Raw genomic sequence first — 15,012 nt, forward strand, 5'->3', positions numbered from 1 at the left:
GGGTACAGCAGATTAAGCATGGGTGTACGGGCGAATGGGATAAATCCATATATAGGATAGATGGTGCACATCGTTTCTGTTAAGTAGTTGAACTATGGTTAGCGCTATGTAAAAAAATAAAAATAAAGAACAGCTGTGTACCTAACTATACGTTTAACGTGGATTGATCAATAGCTGACCTAAGTATCGGGGATGTGTAACTAGCTGGTCAGAGCATCTTTTTAACAGAGCGGGGTTCAGGGGTATTGTTACGAAGGGTTTTATTGCCTAAATACGTTCCAGGAAGTCTGTTTTGCCGAATTCGAGTGTCCGTTTAATGCTTTGACTGCCCTGTGGGAGCAAGGTGTTTGCGAGGGGCCGGAATGTGTAGGACCGTAACGGCATGACCGGCACCCCCTCCCCAACTGGCTAAACCGCTCCATTTTCAGTTTATTTGAGAAATTACCGGGATTCAATCCCTCGCCAGGGGAAACAAAATGGCTGCCAAATCTTGTGCCAATAGGAAGCTGCAACATCATCGGTTATGACTTTCTATTGGACGACCATTTTAAATCCATTAAAAGGCAGGCAGTAACGCTGGTGACTTCACCAGTAAGTTGGGTTATACTTCTTTTTAAATTCTTCTTTACACTCACCGCAGTGTCCTAAAGAGTCGCCCCCGCAGTGTCCTAAAGAGTCGCCCCCGCAGTGCCTATTTGGTGACAATGTCCTATTTTGGAAATGGAGAGGAACCTCGCTCAAACCTAACGTATAATGAAGTTGGTCTGTGTGCTACCTGGGAAAGAATTGGAGCATCAATAAAGTACACTGGGGTACTGAGAGAGGATTCCCTTTGTTGGTGCACTCCGGTGTTGTCTTGATGAATTGATTTAAAATATTAAATTTGAATGATCATATTAAAATAAAGCGGAAATCTTGTAGGATGTTCTATGAATTGCACAACAATTGAATTACACAGCCCTGTCCAAATCACAGGGCACTTCCGTGAGTACTGTTACCCAGGAGTACCTGGGAATCCTACAAGATGTTTATTTTTAAACTTTACGTTTTATTGTAATATTATGCCCTTGAAAATGTAATATTTTAAATCGATTTATCAAGACAACAGTGCATGGGAACCAACCAATGGAATCCTCTCTCTCAGCGCCCCAGTGTACTTTACTGAATGTCCCATTTTAGTCTGTTTGGAAAGGAAAACATTTGGGTGGGAAACACAAAATGCTGCAACAGCAACTACAGCGGATTTTAAAATAGAGGGTCATTTCTTCACTGGACATTGTGGGCTAGTGCTGTTTAGGAGCATGAAAACGCATGGATAAATGGAAATAAATTCATTTCTGTAACAGCCGTGTGCACTAACACCTGTTTCTGTTTGCCAAAGATCTCTTCTAACACTTCCCAGCACTGGTTTTCGTTTTTAAAATCTGGTGATAGAAGCGTTTGAAATATTAAGTGTACGGGAAGTTAAAATGGAGCCATGGGCAGTTTAAAAGTCTAACCTCTGCTGCTGCTGAGCGAAGCAATCTCGTGGTGCAGAGTAATAACATTATTTGGGTTAAAGTAATATAGGATTCTGGATTGGGTCGCTACCAGGCCAGGGAGACTCAGTGTGTAATAGCTGCTTGGGTCGCACTTGTAGTATTTCTGTTGTTTGTCTGGTCCCGCGCAGTCAGGAGCGCACTCTCTCCTTGCGTGACACCGCGTGTTTCTCTCAGAAGAAAGTAATTAAACATCTGTGCATTCAGGACTCGGACGGAACCCCTTTCAAAACGTCGAAACAACCCAGCTGTCGGCCGACCAGCGCCGGCCGAACGGGCCCCCAGGAGTCGTGCGTTGGCTCCTCCCAGCCCAGCGGCAAAGTGCAAGCCAACCAGAGAACCAGCTCTTCAAACAGCAGCAACAAGGGCCAGGTGTGTCGGCGGGCGAGGGCCGGGTGTGTCGGCGGGCGAGGGCCGGGTGTGTCGGCGGGCGAGGGCCGGGTGTGTCGGCGGGCGAGGGCCGGATGTGTCGGCGGGCGAGGGCCGGGTGTGTCGGCGGGCGAGGGCCGGGTGTGTCGGCGGGCGAGGGCCGGGTGTGTAGACGTTTGACCTAGCATAGAGAACTTTCTCAGTTTGGGGTGTCTGCTTTTGCTGTTACTGTCCAGCGTATAAAGGTACATTTAGCGTTTCCAGGTGTCCAGTATTGAACCAGACTGTCCTGTATTTAGACACTGTCCATTAAAAAATTAGGTAATACTGGACATGTATGTGTATACTGGTATTACCTCTCTGGGCGTGTATGTGTATACCGGTATTACCTCTCTGGACGTGTATGTGTATGTATACCGGTATTACCTCTCTGGACGTGTATGTATACCGGTATTACCTCTCTGGACGTGTATGTGTATACCGGTGTTACCTCTCTGGGCGTGTATGTGTATAGCGGTATTACCACTCTGGACGTGTATGTGTATACTGGTATTACCTCTCTGGGCGTGTATGTGTTTACCGGTATTACCTCTCTGGGCGTGTATGTGTATACCGGTATTACCTCTCTTGGCGTGTATGTGTATACCGGTATTACCTCTCTGGGCGTGTATGTGTATACCAGTATTACCTCTCTGGGCATGTATGTGTATACCGGTATTACCTCTCTGGGGGTGTATGTGTATACCGGTATTACCTCTCTGGGCGTGTATGTGTATACCGGTATTACCTCTCTGGGCGTGTATGTGTATACCGGTATTACCTCTCTGGGCGTGTATGTGTATACCGGTATTACCTCTCTGGGCGTGTATGTGTATACCGGTATTACCTCTCTGGGCGTGTATGTGTATACCGGTATTACCTCTCTGGGCGTGTATGTACATACCGGTATTACCTCTCTGGACATAGTGACCTGCCCGGCTTGGCTGCCCCGTGGGATTTCCTCGAGCAGGGAGAGAGCAGGATTGTTGCTATGGGACTGGGCAGCTTCCTCCATCTTGATTGGCTGCATTACCTACCCAGCAGCAGCCAATCAGGAGGTGGTGTCAGGTGTCTGGGGGTGGGGCCATGGAGAGGAGGAAACAGCATGGAGAGGGGAGGTGCATGCCTCGAGTGTGTAACACCTTTCGCCATTGTTACCCGTATTTTGGAAATGCCGCCTGGCAACCCTAGGTACAGAGTACCTTGTGTTTCACTTTAGCAGAGAGACAAGTCTGCATAAACCAGTATTGCATTATTCCAAGATACGTGTAGCATTGTAACTAACAGAGAACCCCTCTCTGAGCACAGCAAGTTGTAGTCCTGCTGATACCATACCGTACAAGACTGTAAGGTCTGTGTGTGGGTTTGGGGGTAAGGATTTTGCTAGCGAGGTTTGTATTTGCATAAAAGCTGTTTTTCTCAGGTTGGTTTAGTTCTGGGGCGGCCAACTCCAGTCCTCAAGGGCCACAAACAGGTCAGGTTTTAAGGAAATCCCTGATTCAACACAGCTAGGTCAATCTGTGGCACAGTGAACAACCTTTGCTTAAGCAGGGATATCCTTTAAAACCTGACCTGTTGGTGGCCTTTGAGGATTGGGGTTGGCCACCCCTAAAAGGGTCTCCAGTGTCGCCAGTTTAACGGTTCAGTGCCTTGTAGCCGGCTGAAACAACCTTGTTAGACCTAAACTAATGTAACTGTAGCAGTTTGTCTTTTGTTGCTCTGGAAATTAAATACAAATTGCATTTCTATGGGGCCTCTGCATGGGGGAGGGTTTGTCACTCCAGGGTTTTGTTTGTACCCCTCTCCCGCCCTGTCCTAGTCCGAGCCGGTGGGGAGGTTATTTATTTTTTGTGCCTGGGCAAACCCTTGTTGAACAGTTATATGGCACAAAAGGGAGCAGCCACAGGAAATCGAACCCCTCCCAAGTCTCCGCTCAACTACTTTACATACTAACTTTAGCATATTGTTTTAAAATACTTCTATCTGTCAAATGTTCGTTAACGGCATACGTCACCCAGAGGTGACCCCTTTAACCATGTCACTGCCATTAGTACACATTGCCCCTAGTCGGGACTGACCCCATAACCATGTCACTAGTACACTTTGCCCCTAGGAGGGACTGACCCCATAACCATGTCACTGCCATTAGTACACTTTGGCCCTAGTCGGGACTGACCCCATAACCATGTCACTAGTACACTTTGCCCCTAGGAGGGACTGACCCCATAACCATGTCACTGCCATTAGTACACTTTGCCCCTAGGAGGGACTGACCCTTAACCATGTCACTGCCATTAGTACACTTTGCCCCTAGGAGGTACTGACCCCTTAACCATGTCACTGCCATTAGTACACTTTGCCCCTAGGAGGCACTGACCCCTTAACCATGTCACTGCCATTAGTACACTCTGCCCCTAGTCACAACTGACCCCTTAACCATGTTACTAGTACACTTTGCCCCTAGGAGGGACTGACCCCTTAACCATGTCACTGCCATTAGTACACATTGCCCCTAGTCGGGACTGACCCTTAACCATGTCACTGCCATTAGTACACTTTGGCCGTAGGAGGGACTAACCCCTTAACCATGTCACTGCCATTAGTACACTTTGGCCCTAGATGGGGATGCCCATTAAAAACCAGCATTGTCCTTTCAGCAGGGTCCTTGCCACCGCTCTCTGTGACGCTCTACCTCTGTCTTTCAGCACGGCACGACGAGATTATTCCGTTCCGCCTCCTCCAGCAAAAGCACGCAGAGTCAGCCCAACACGAGCCACGGCACATCCCTGTCCAGCCGGCACATACCGAGCGTCCGAGCACAGCACCAGCACTACCACAGCAAAAAACGCAAGCACAAGAGGGAGTCTGACCTGTGCAGATAGCCGCCGCCTGCTCTCCGGACGGACTCGCGCAGCTGAACGGTTTCCCGGCCACAAGAGCCCAAACCGTTCGGACTGATTCAGCAACTCATTTTGGGGAGGTTTTTTTTTTTAATTTTATTTGACCTTTTCCCGGCTGCCCACGGAAAGGATCACGGAGATTTTTTTTCCAACCGCAAAAACAAAACAAAAAAAACTTTAAAAAGGAAAAAACAATCTCAAAAAGGCAAAAAAAAAAAAAAAACACTTTGAGAAAAAAACAAACCGCTGCTCATGTGATAAGTGGGGAGATATTTAGGTGGTAAGAACAAGAGATCTGCACTGATCAGACCCATCATGCTGATTTGTAGAACCAGTACTCGGGGCGTGTGGGGCTGACACCAAACCTGACAAGGAAAAAAAAGAAAACAAAAGAAATTTAAAAAAAAAAAACTAAAAAAAACTTTTCAAAAAAGTACCGGATTTGGGAAGGGTGTATCCTGCGGGGAAAAAAGCCCAAATTTCATGACTTTAATTCTGCATGATTTTTTTTATCGTTTTGAATATTCTACTATTTTATTGTGCGTACAGAGAATTACCATATTACAAGAAACTCTGCAAATTTTTTTTTGTGGTAATTGTGGGTTTGTTACTTTTTACATAAAACTACCAAAAAAAAACAAAAAAAAAACTGCAAATGATTTAGCTGTGTAATTGACTCAGGACCAGTTTGGGAGGCGTGCCGAGTCTGTGACCTCTGCGCTGCCAGACAGGGTCTCTCCCAGCGTGCAAGTGCTTCACCTGACGTGTCTGGCAAAGGTGCGTATCCATTGTCTGCCATTCATTTTAGCAGAGCAGAAAATTGGTTTATTTTGTCCTTTAAAGAGGCAAGCCATGCGGTTTTTGTTCTCCCCCCCTTCACTTTTTTTTTTTTCAAACCGGATTGAAACAGGAGCTGGACCCCATTCATTTCGGCTCCGCGACCCTCTGCTTCCGGAGATACATCCGCAAGGGGTGCCGGTAGCCGCTCTGGCTAGCAGGGTTCACATTATGGCAGCGTTTCAAAGCTGCGGTGAAGTCATCCGGTTATCCGTGACGTCATCCAGGTCGACTTCCTATTGGCCGCGTGACGCGGGAGCATTAAACTTTAAAACCCAGCCAGCTCAGCCAGAGGGGCTACCGACACCCCCTATAGAGGTCTGTATCTCCGGAAGCACGGGGTCCTCCCTGGATCTGAAAGTAATGGCGTTCAGCTCCGGAGACCCCCTGCTTCAAACGTGTTTAAAGATTTAAAAAAAAAACGGCTTGGATTGCTCCTTTAAAGCCTTAAAACTGTTAATGAATCTGCAATCTCTGTTCATAATGCGCCACTAGAAATGGCCTGCGTCACCTGTGTGCTCTTAACCTCTTAGCTGCCAGAGACGCCTGCAGGATATGGCTTTGGGTTAATATCCTGATTTTTTTTTTTAAATCCTGATTCTTCCAGCATTGCCTCATTTCGTAGGGTTATCGCCCTTTTATCACGGTTCCGTTTCAGCTCTTCTACTCCCTGCTTATTTCTGGCTTGTTAAGGGGATCCTATACCCATCCCAAATTGTATTTTCTTTACCTACTTCATTGGGTTTGTTCCCCATCACGCCGCTAATCTTTCAGGCTTGACGAGGTGAGATGCCGCTCCACTGACTGCGTTGGCTTAGTGAGGAATACACATTTTCAGGGGGGAAAAACTTTTATAGCTAATCCGCGATCAGCCACTTTATCATTTCTGCCCAAACACTGGCAGTATGTGCCATGCCCCAAAAGAGCTAGGTTTATGTAACCCAGCGGTTCCCAACCTTTATTACGTGCCCCCCCCCTCTAGAAAATATTTATTTTGCGAACCCCTAATTAATCATTCTTATCACCGACTCCTCAGACTATCGCTAACAAAGCTGTGTGACCGATCCCAGGCAGTATAGTGTCCTGAGTGTCCTGAGCTCGTGGGAGGACCACACCTCTGTCTGCGGGCAGCGTGATTGGTATAGAGTAGCTGTCAATTACCGAAGGATCTTCAAAGGCTGACGCAAAGCATTGTGGGGAGAGACTTGTTTAAGCTCCTGCTGTGACAGCAATACCCCCAATGCTACGATGCAGTTTGGGGCCTTACTAAGTGCGCAGTCCCCACACGGGATCAGGACCCCGCTATCCTGCTTGGGATCCCCCAGTACACGTTTGTTTTGACAAACTCCTTTTAGACGCCTCACGGGTGACCGGTGTAAATCCGTTCTGTAAGAGGCTTCTTCGGACGTTTGGCAGCAGTTAAACGTAGTGTGCCCCTATTTTTCCAGGAGTTCTTTCACTGTTACGCGATGCATGTACTTCTGCATTCCTCTCACCACTTTTCACATGAAACAGAAATTACAGCATACACCCCCATCATATGCCTGAGACTTGATAAATATTCCCCAGAGTTGCATCCGCTATTTCTTTTAGCAGCTGTTTGGTAAACTTCACATGGTAAGTTATCTAAAACAAAATTCAGGGGGGCTGTTTTGTGGATAAGCCCATTCAGGTATATTTGGTTAACCTTCTGGCAGCGAAGAGGTTAAAATCTGACTGATTTGCAGTTATTCAAATTTATTTTGCTAGTTATTTGTTGAGCAGCCAATATGAGCAATTTGCACTGAGGTCCATGAATATCACACAGAAACATTAACGCTAACCTTTCATAACCACTTCACCAGGGTCATTTCATGTGCTTGTATGTTGTTAATTACGCTTTCTTGGGCACTATGAATTGTGTGATCCAGTCACAAGATGAGCAAGTTCTGGATAGCTGGGCAAAACCACGACGACTTTAAATATTACAATATTTGGTATAATCTACCAAAACTGTGTACAATGCTATTTTCAGGTGTTCTTACTTTCATGGGTAACATTAGATATGGCTGAATAATGCAATCGCTAATTGCAGTGCTAAGAGCAGCTTTGTTACAATATATGGCGTATGTTCACCTGTTCGACCACTAATACTGTCATGCAAAAGAGTTTTGTAATTGTCATTTTTAAAGGAAGTTTAACTGTTTTAGACGTTGTCTCCTTTCGCTGGCAGCGAGAGGGTTTAAAACGCCCGTCTACCTTATCCATCTGTTATCAAAGATCGAGTTTATTATTTTCCTAGTGCCTTTTTACCCCAAGATAATTTTTATCTGATAAGGTTGGGCAAAGAAGCAAGATTAGTTCCACATGCGTTTTACGTCGTCAAAGAAAAGCTAGATCCACCACCCTCGAAATTCTCGAAGGTCTGAAATTGTCCTGTCATATCTTATTCTGGAGAACTATAGAAGAAAGATAACTCACAGGGCCTGTACTCTGCTATCTTCCTTATTAATGGCCTTGTGATTCTGCTGTAGTGCGCTGGCTGGCCAACTCCAGTCCGCAAAGGCCACAAACAGGTCAGGTTTTCAGGATATTCCTGCTTCGGCAGAGGTGGCTCAGTCAAAGACATGGAGGTCTACAAGGAGATCTTCAGAGACTGACAATGACGAGGTTTGCAGAAGGTTTTCCAAACAACGTCTGGTCCCCTTTGGCAGGCAGAGGACACAGAAGTGAGACAAAGACGAATGGTTGGGTAGAAATGATACCTAAAATGTTATAGAATAGCAAAATGTCAGGACCACTGGAGCTTCTGTGTGGTGGTGACACACGCCAGCCAAAGTGGCACTTACAGCTTTAGTTCTAATTATTCATTCGTAACTCCTTCTATTTAGAGATTTCCTTATCAACACTACTGGGTAGCACAGGGGTGGGCAACGCCAGACCTCAAGGGTCGCCAACAGCTCAGGTTTTCAGAATATCCCTGCTTCAGCACAAGTGGTGCAGTCGTTGACTGAGCCCCCTGTGCAGAAGCAGGGATATCCTGAAAACCTGACCTGTTGGGGCGCCTCGAGGGTTGGCGTTGAGCACCCCTGCCCTAGCGGTTGTTGGTCATGGAGAATTGTAGGCACGATACAGCTATTTTGACGAGGCCCGTGAGGTTTTGAAAGCCCTGTACACGGCAATATCCATAAACCCTCATCTGTGTGTGCTAAAAAGCATCCCGGCCCCCCACCACTGCAGCGTCCTTTAACCCTTTCAGAAACGCTCCCTAATAACTGCAGCATGGGCAGTGCTGTTTTCACTAATCCTGTAAATCTGGCTGAGCTGAGCCTGTCGCCGTCACTTGGGTCATGTAACTGCAGGGTGAGTTTATTTGGGGCGGGAACAGATCTGGAGGTGAGATACCCAAGCTGCGTTATCTTGGCTGCAGTATCTAATTGGTACCTGAACCACGGCAAAGGATATTGGCGTGCAGAAAGCGCTAATGATTTTAATAATTGCCATCATCGTTAAGGAATAGAATTATCCAGCTGCCATTTAACTTGCAGGAAGAGTTTCCCAAACGGGTAACTTGCAATGTTTTTTAATTTTAATATGCAGAATTTTATCTCTACTTGTACAGCAATATTTTTTTTTTTCTTCATCATTTTTCTTGTTTTATCAGTAAAACACTGAACCTTTTGCATAAGAAAGTCAGGCCACTTTACAGCTGATCAGTGTTATTTCCAATTTTCTGTTCTGCAATAGTTGTGCATAAAGTTGTTTCACACACAGGGAACAATTTCTTTTATTTGTGTGTATGAATCCAGTATTGGTAACTGCTATAGGTGACCTTTTCCAAACACTGAAAGGTGCAGTCTCCCTTAGGGAAATAATGTCAGTGGTACGTTACCGATTATCAACATTTTATTTGTTTTGACAAAATGTGAAACTTCTAAAACCTCACACCTTTAATATAAAAATGTCAGGTAAAACTGTAATTTTTCTACCAAATAAAATAGCAGACCTTTCTTAAATTAGGGAATATTTATATTAAGATTTAACGTTTTATGTGGATATTAAGAGTTGAGTGCAATCTTGGGGATTTGCCTCCTATTTAAATAAGAATAAAGAGAGAGGTATTTTTTATTGGGTATCTCGCCATCATTTAACGCCTTATTTTGGTCCTAAGCCGGACTGCACCGATCGCGACTTGGATTGCGTTTACCACCCTGAGGTGTTGCAAGAAAATGTAATATAAGAGGACAGCATGTTAAATGGTAATAATCTTGATTCCATTGGGATCTTTAGGTTTTCTCAAGTTTTTATGGTTTTCATAAATTTTACCTTTTTTTTTTTTCCCTGGACAGCTTAAAATCACTTTGGGGATAAACGAAATCTTTCTGATGGGGGGAGAGAGATATATTTACTTGGGAGAGAGTAAATATTGTTACGTTTCTTTATTGCCTCAAATAAACCAGCATTATGTCCAATTATTCTGTTTACTTTGCAAATCTTGACTTCAGGCAGACGTTCTCCAGTCCTCAAGACAGACAACCCCCCCACCCCCGTCAAACAGGTCAGGTTTTCAGGATATCCCTACTTCAGCACAGGTGGTGGTGTCTTTGATTGAGCCACCTGGTCTGAAGCAGGGGTATCCATAGGACCTGTTTGGAGGGGTGTCTTAGAAACCCGGACTTAACGCCTTTCCTGCCGGAGGGCGTTAAACTGCAATTGAACTTTTTATTTTATTTTTTTTCAAGATGGAAATAGGAAATTAATTTCCCGGTGATTTTATTGGCCCGATGCTTCGTATTGTACATTTCACCTGTGTATATGACTCAGTCTAATTATCTCTCTTTTTTTTTTTTTTAGTTGAAATACCTTTTATGAATATCTGATTTGGGTTGGAGGGGAATAAATAAATGTTTAATTTAACTAGTACCTCTGTGTATTTATTTTTTGGGTTTTATACATTCCATTCTTAATGTGTTTTTTCCTCTGACTGTACATATCCTTTTCCCAATGACCTGAAACTTTCATCTTCTTATCCAGCAGCTGAGACAGGGATTTGGGGTTCAAAAGGGACATGGATAACTCAGCCCTTTCGCTTCTGCCGATGAGTCGGTTGCTTTGATCTTACATTAGTAACTTTTGTATGGTGCAAACATATTCTGTAGCGCAGTACAAAGGGGCAGGTATGAGCGTAACACTGTATGACAATAGCACATTGTATGGGAGTGCTCATCTCATTACCCAGAATCCCTAGCTCGGTGGATACATTTGGTTGCTAAAAGATACTGCTGTAAAGGATGCCGGTATCTCTGAAGTTTGACCAATGGGAAGCCACAACAGATGACTTTATGGCTTCCTATTGGCCTGTGCGACATTTGCACGTCGCCATTATGTTGGGCACACAGTTTCTGATTGCAGGGATACTGGAACTGCTATGAAGGTAAGTATCTCTGAAAGCAGGGGGTCCTCCGAGCTGAAATTATAACACAGTTCAGCTCCGGAGCCCCCTGCTTCAAAAAATGTCTTTAAAAAAAATAAAGCATGTCAACCGGCTGCATTGTGTTTTCATTTTAAGACAAAGGGAGACCGTAGCTGTAAGCTTCCCATGCTGCAAATATACTGCCATACACATTTTGGCCAAAAGGAACCTCCCACTTATTGAATGGTGACTCGCTGCGTGCTCACTTCAAAGCAACACCCCGAGAACGAGTGTGAGTAAATGGGATGCGCGTTATGAAATCTGCTGCTATGTAATAATATTAGTGAAAAATTCCAGTAATTAGATTGTTGCCTGCACCACTGTGTAAGTCCCATATTATTATTAATTGCGTTTATAACGTGCCAAAATATTATTCAGCTCAGTACAATAGGGTCAGGTGACTATACCAATAAAATAATCAAACATTGGTACATTAGGAAAGGAGGGCCCTGCCCCAAGAAGCTTGCCATCTATAGGGAAGGAGAAGTGGAAACCAGGTACATGGGGAGGTAAAGCAAGGACAAGGGGACAGACAGACCCAGAGAGGCAGGGGGTGAGGATCTCCAGGTCTTCCAAGCTGCGTCTTTTCCTATTGAGGTTACCCTGTATCTTGCAACAACCTCGACGTCCGTCTGGAGACGATAAGCGGGGGAGGTGAAGGCTGGGCCGGTGCGAAGTTCATACCAGAGAGCCTATCCACTTGGAAAGTTGCATTTACAACCGTCAATGGCTTATATTGTGTGTGTGGGCTTTACAAATTGTTTGCCAACAATCCTTTCCAATAAACGTGATGACGGAACGTAGCTACAGGTCCCAGGCTGGTTAGGGGCTAGGAACGTAGCTACAGGTCCCAGGCTGGTTAGGGGCTAGGAACGTAGCTACAGGTCCCAGGCTGGTTAGGGGCTAGGAATGTAGCTACAGGTCCCAGACTGGTTAGGGGCTCAGAACATAGCTACAGGTCCCAGGCTGGTTAGCGGCTCAGAACGTAGCTACAGGTCCCAGGCTGGTTAGGGGCTAGGAACGTAGCTACAGGTCCCAGGCTGGTTAGGGGCTCAGAACGTAGCTACAGGTCCCAGGCTGGTTGGGGGCTGAGAACGTAGCTACAGGTCCCAGGATGGTTAGGGGCTCAGAACGTAGCTACAGGTCCCAGGCTGGTTAGCGGCTCAGAACATAGCTACAGGTCCCAGGCTGGTTAGGGGCTAGGAACGTAGCTACATGTCCCAGACTGGTTAGGGGCTCAGAACATAGCTACATGTCCCAGGCTGGTTAGTGGCTCAGAACGTAGCTACATGTCCCAGACTGGATAGGGGCTTGGAACATAGCTACAGATTCCAGGCGGCATAGGGGCTTGGAATGTAGCTACATGTCCCAGACTGGTTCGGGGCTAGGAACGTAGCTACAGGTCCCAGGCTGGTTAGGGGCTCAGAACGTAGCTACAGGTCCCAGGCTGGTTAGGGGCTCGGAACGTAGCTACATGTCCCAGGCTGGTTCGGGGCTAGGAACGTAGCTACATGTCCCAGGCTGGTTAGGGGCTCAGAACGTAGCTACAGGTCCCAGGCTGGTTAGCGGCTCAGAACGTAGCTACATGTCCCAGGCTGGTTAGGGGCTCAGAACATAGCTACAGGTCCCAGGCTGGTTAGCGGCTCAGAACGTAGCTACAGGTCCCAGGCTGGTTCGGAGCTAGGAACGTAGCTACATGTCCCAGACTGGTTAGGGGCTCAGAACGTAGCTACAGGTCCCAGGCTGGTTAGCGGCTCAGAACGTAGCTACAGGTCCCAGGCTGGTTAGGGGCTAGGAACGTAGCTACAGGTCCCAGGATGGTTAGGGGCTCAGAACGTAGCTACAGGTCCCAGGCTGGTTGGGGGCTGAGAACGTAGCTACAGGTCCCAGGATGGTTAGGGGCTCAGAACGTAGCTACAGGTCCCAGACTGGTTAGCGGCTCAGAACATAGCTACAGGTCCCAGGCTGGTTAGGGGCTAGGAACGTAGCTACATGTCCCAGACTGGTTAGGGGCTCAGAACATAGCTACATGTCCCAGGCTGGTTAGTGGCTCAGAACGTAGCTACATGTCCCAGACTGGATAGGGGCTTGGAACATAGCTACAGATTCCAGGCGGGATAGGGGCTTGGAATGTAGCTACATGTCCCAGACTGGTTTGGGGCTAGGAACGTAGCTACAGGTCCCAGGCTGGTTAGGGGCTAGGAACGTAGCTACATGTCCCAGGCTGGTTCGGGGCTAGGAACGTAGCTACATGTCCCAGACTGGTTAGGGGCTTGGAACATTTTAATGCAAATCCTGTATACTGTATGTTGATATTTGCCCCCCACACCACCTATAGCAAATAAATATAGGGTGTGTGGGGGTTAACAGAACTATTAAGACGGATGCCGTGTCTACGAGTTAAAGTGTGAGGTTTCCAAACTTGTGTTCTCTCTGCCAGAAGTCAAACCTACCGTCAGCTGAGGTCGTCCTCATCCACGTTCTAAAGATGATATAGTTGGGGTTAATTTTATATTGATCCGCCACACCTAATCGTCCACTAGTTCACTGATTATCTCTGATCTGCTTCCTTAAAATAAGAATACATCGAAGCAATGCAGAACTAAATCAAATGCACTTTATCATCCGTGTGCTAGGTCAGGGGGTTGTCAAGTCCATTCCTCAAGCCTCTCCCCCCCCCACCCCCCCCCAACAGGTCAGGTTTTCGGGATATCCCTGCTTCAGCACAGGTGACTCAATCAAAGGCTCAGTCAAAGACTGAGCCACTGATTGAGCCACCTGTGCTGCAGCAGGTATTGATTGAGCCTCCTGTGCTGCAGCAGGGATATCCTGAAAACCTGACCTGTTTGGGGGGGGGGGGGAGGGCTTGAAGACTGGAGTTGAGAACCACTGTGCTAGATAATATGGGCTATTTAATAACCAGCGGTTTGCAGAGAGCTGGACCAGTTTGCAAGGTAGAAATGCTCGGTACCCTGAATCTTATCTAACCATGTGCGAACTTCTCGCTTGGGTGATTACCCACAATTCACCTCTAATAATCCACAGTCAGTATTTACAGCATCATTACAAAACCAAACAAAAAGCATAACACTGCTGTCACTTCCTTGTTTACTAGATTGACGTGGTTTCATACAGTGCCACCCTTAAATCAAACCCTAAAACCCACATCCTAAATTAAGCATTAGACTAGACCAGGGGTGGGCAACTCCAGTCCTCAAAGGCCACCAACAGGTCAGGTTTGCAGGATATCCCTGCTTCAGCACAGGCGGTGCAGTCGAAGACTGAGTCACTGATTGAGCCACCTGTGCTGAAGCAGGGATTTCCTGAAAAACCTGACCTGTTGGTGGCCCTTGAGGACTGGAGTTGCCTAGACTCACGGCTACTATCCCACACCCACAGTCGCTCCTACCGACCATAGTGGCTAGGCACTGCCATCCACTCCACTTACCCACCGTGAAGGCCAGGCACTGCCATCTACTGCACTTACCCACCATGAAGGCCAGTCACTGCCATCCACTCCACTTACCCACCGTGAAGGCCAGGCACTCCCATCCACTCCACTTACCCACCGTGAAGGCCAGGCACTGCCATCCACTCCACTTACCCACCGTGAAGGCCGGGCACTGCCATCCACTCCACTTACCCACCGTGAAGGCCAGGCACTGCCATCCACTCCACTTCCCCACCGTGAAGGCCAGGTACTGCCATCCACTCCACTTCCCCACCGTGAAGGCCAGGTACTGCCATCCACTCCACTTACCCACCGTGAAGGCCAGGCACTCCCATCCACTCCACTTACCCACCGTGAAGGCCGGGCACTGCCATCCACTCACCCACCGTGAAGGCCGGGCACTGCCATCCACTCCACTTACCCACC

The 15,012-nt window shown here is 46.9% G+C and overlaps 2 protein-coding genes across 3 annotated transcripts in view; both read left to right on the plus strand.

Moving 5' to 3' along the window:
* Window positions 1-10,585, plus strand: part of TENT4B (terminal nucleotidyltransferase 4B) — a 30,993-nt gene extending 20,408 nt beyond the window's left edge. For both annotated transcript variants that reach the window (XM_075577025.1, XM_075577024.1), the window contains 2 exons: window positions 1,746-1,910; window positions 4,652-10,585. In XM_075577025.1, the coding sequence (XP_075433140.1) occupies window positions 1,746-1,910; window positions 4,652-4,828 (342 nt within the window). In that variant the 3' untranslated portion in view covers window positions 4,829-10,585. The remainder of the gene's footprint in view (window positions 1-1,745; window positions 1,911-4,651) is intronic.
* ADCY7 (adenylate cyclase 7) overlaps window positions 5,505-15,012 on the plus strand; it is a 105,485-nt gene continuing 95,977 nt past the window's right edge. Inside the window, exon 1 of the mRNA XM_075577022.1 lies at window positions 5,505-5,623. The gene's annotated coding sequence lies outside the window, so the exon portion shown is untranslated. The remainder of the gene's footprint in view (window positions 5,624-15,012) is intronic.

This window comes from Ascaphus truei, chromosome 19 (assembly GCF_040206685.1).
Source record: "Ascaphus truei isolate aAscTru1 chromosome 19, aAscTru1.hap1, whole genome shotgun sequence".
Classification (NCBI taxonomy): Eukaryota; Metazoa; Chordata; class Amphibia; order Anura; family Ascaphidae; genus Ascaphus; species Ascaphus truei.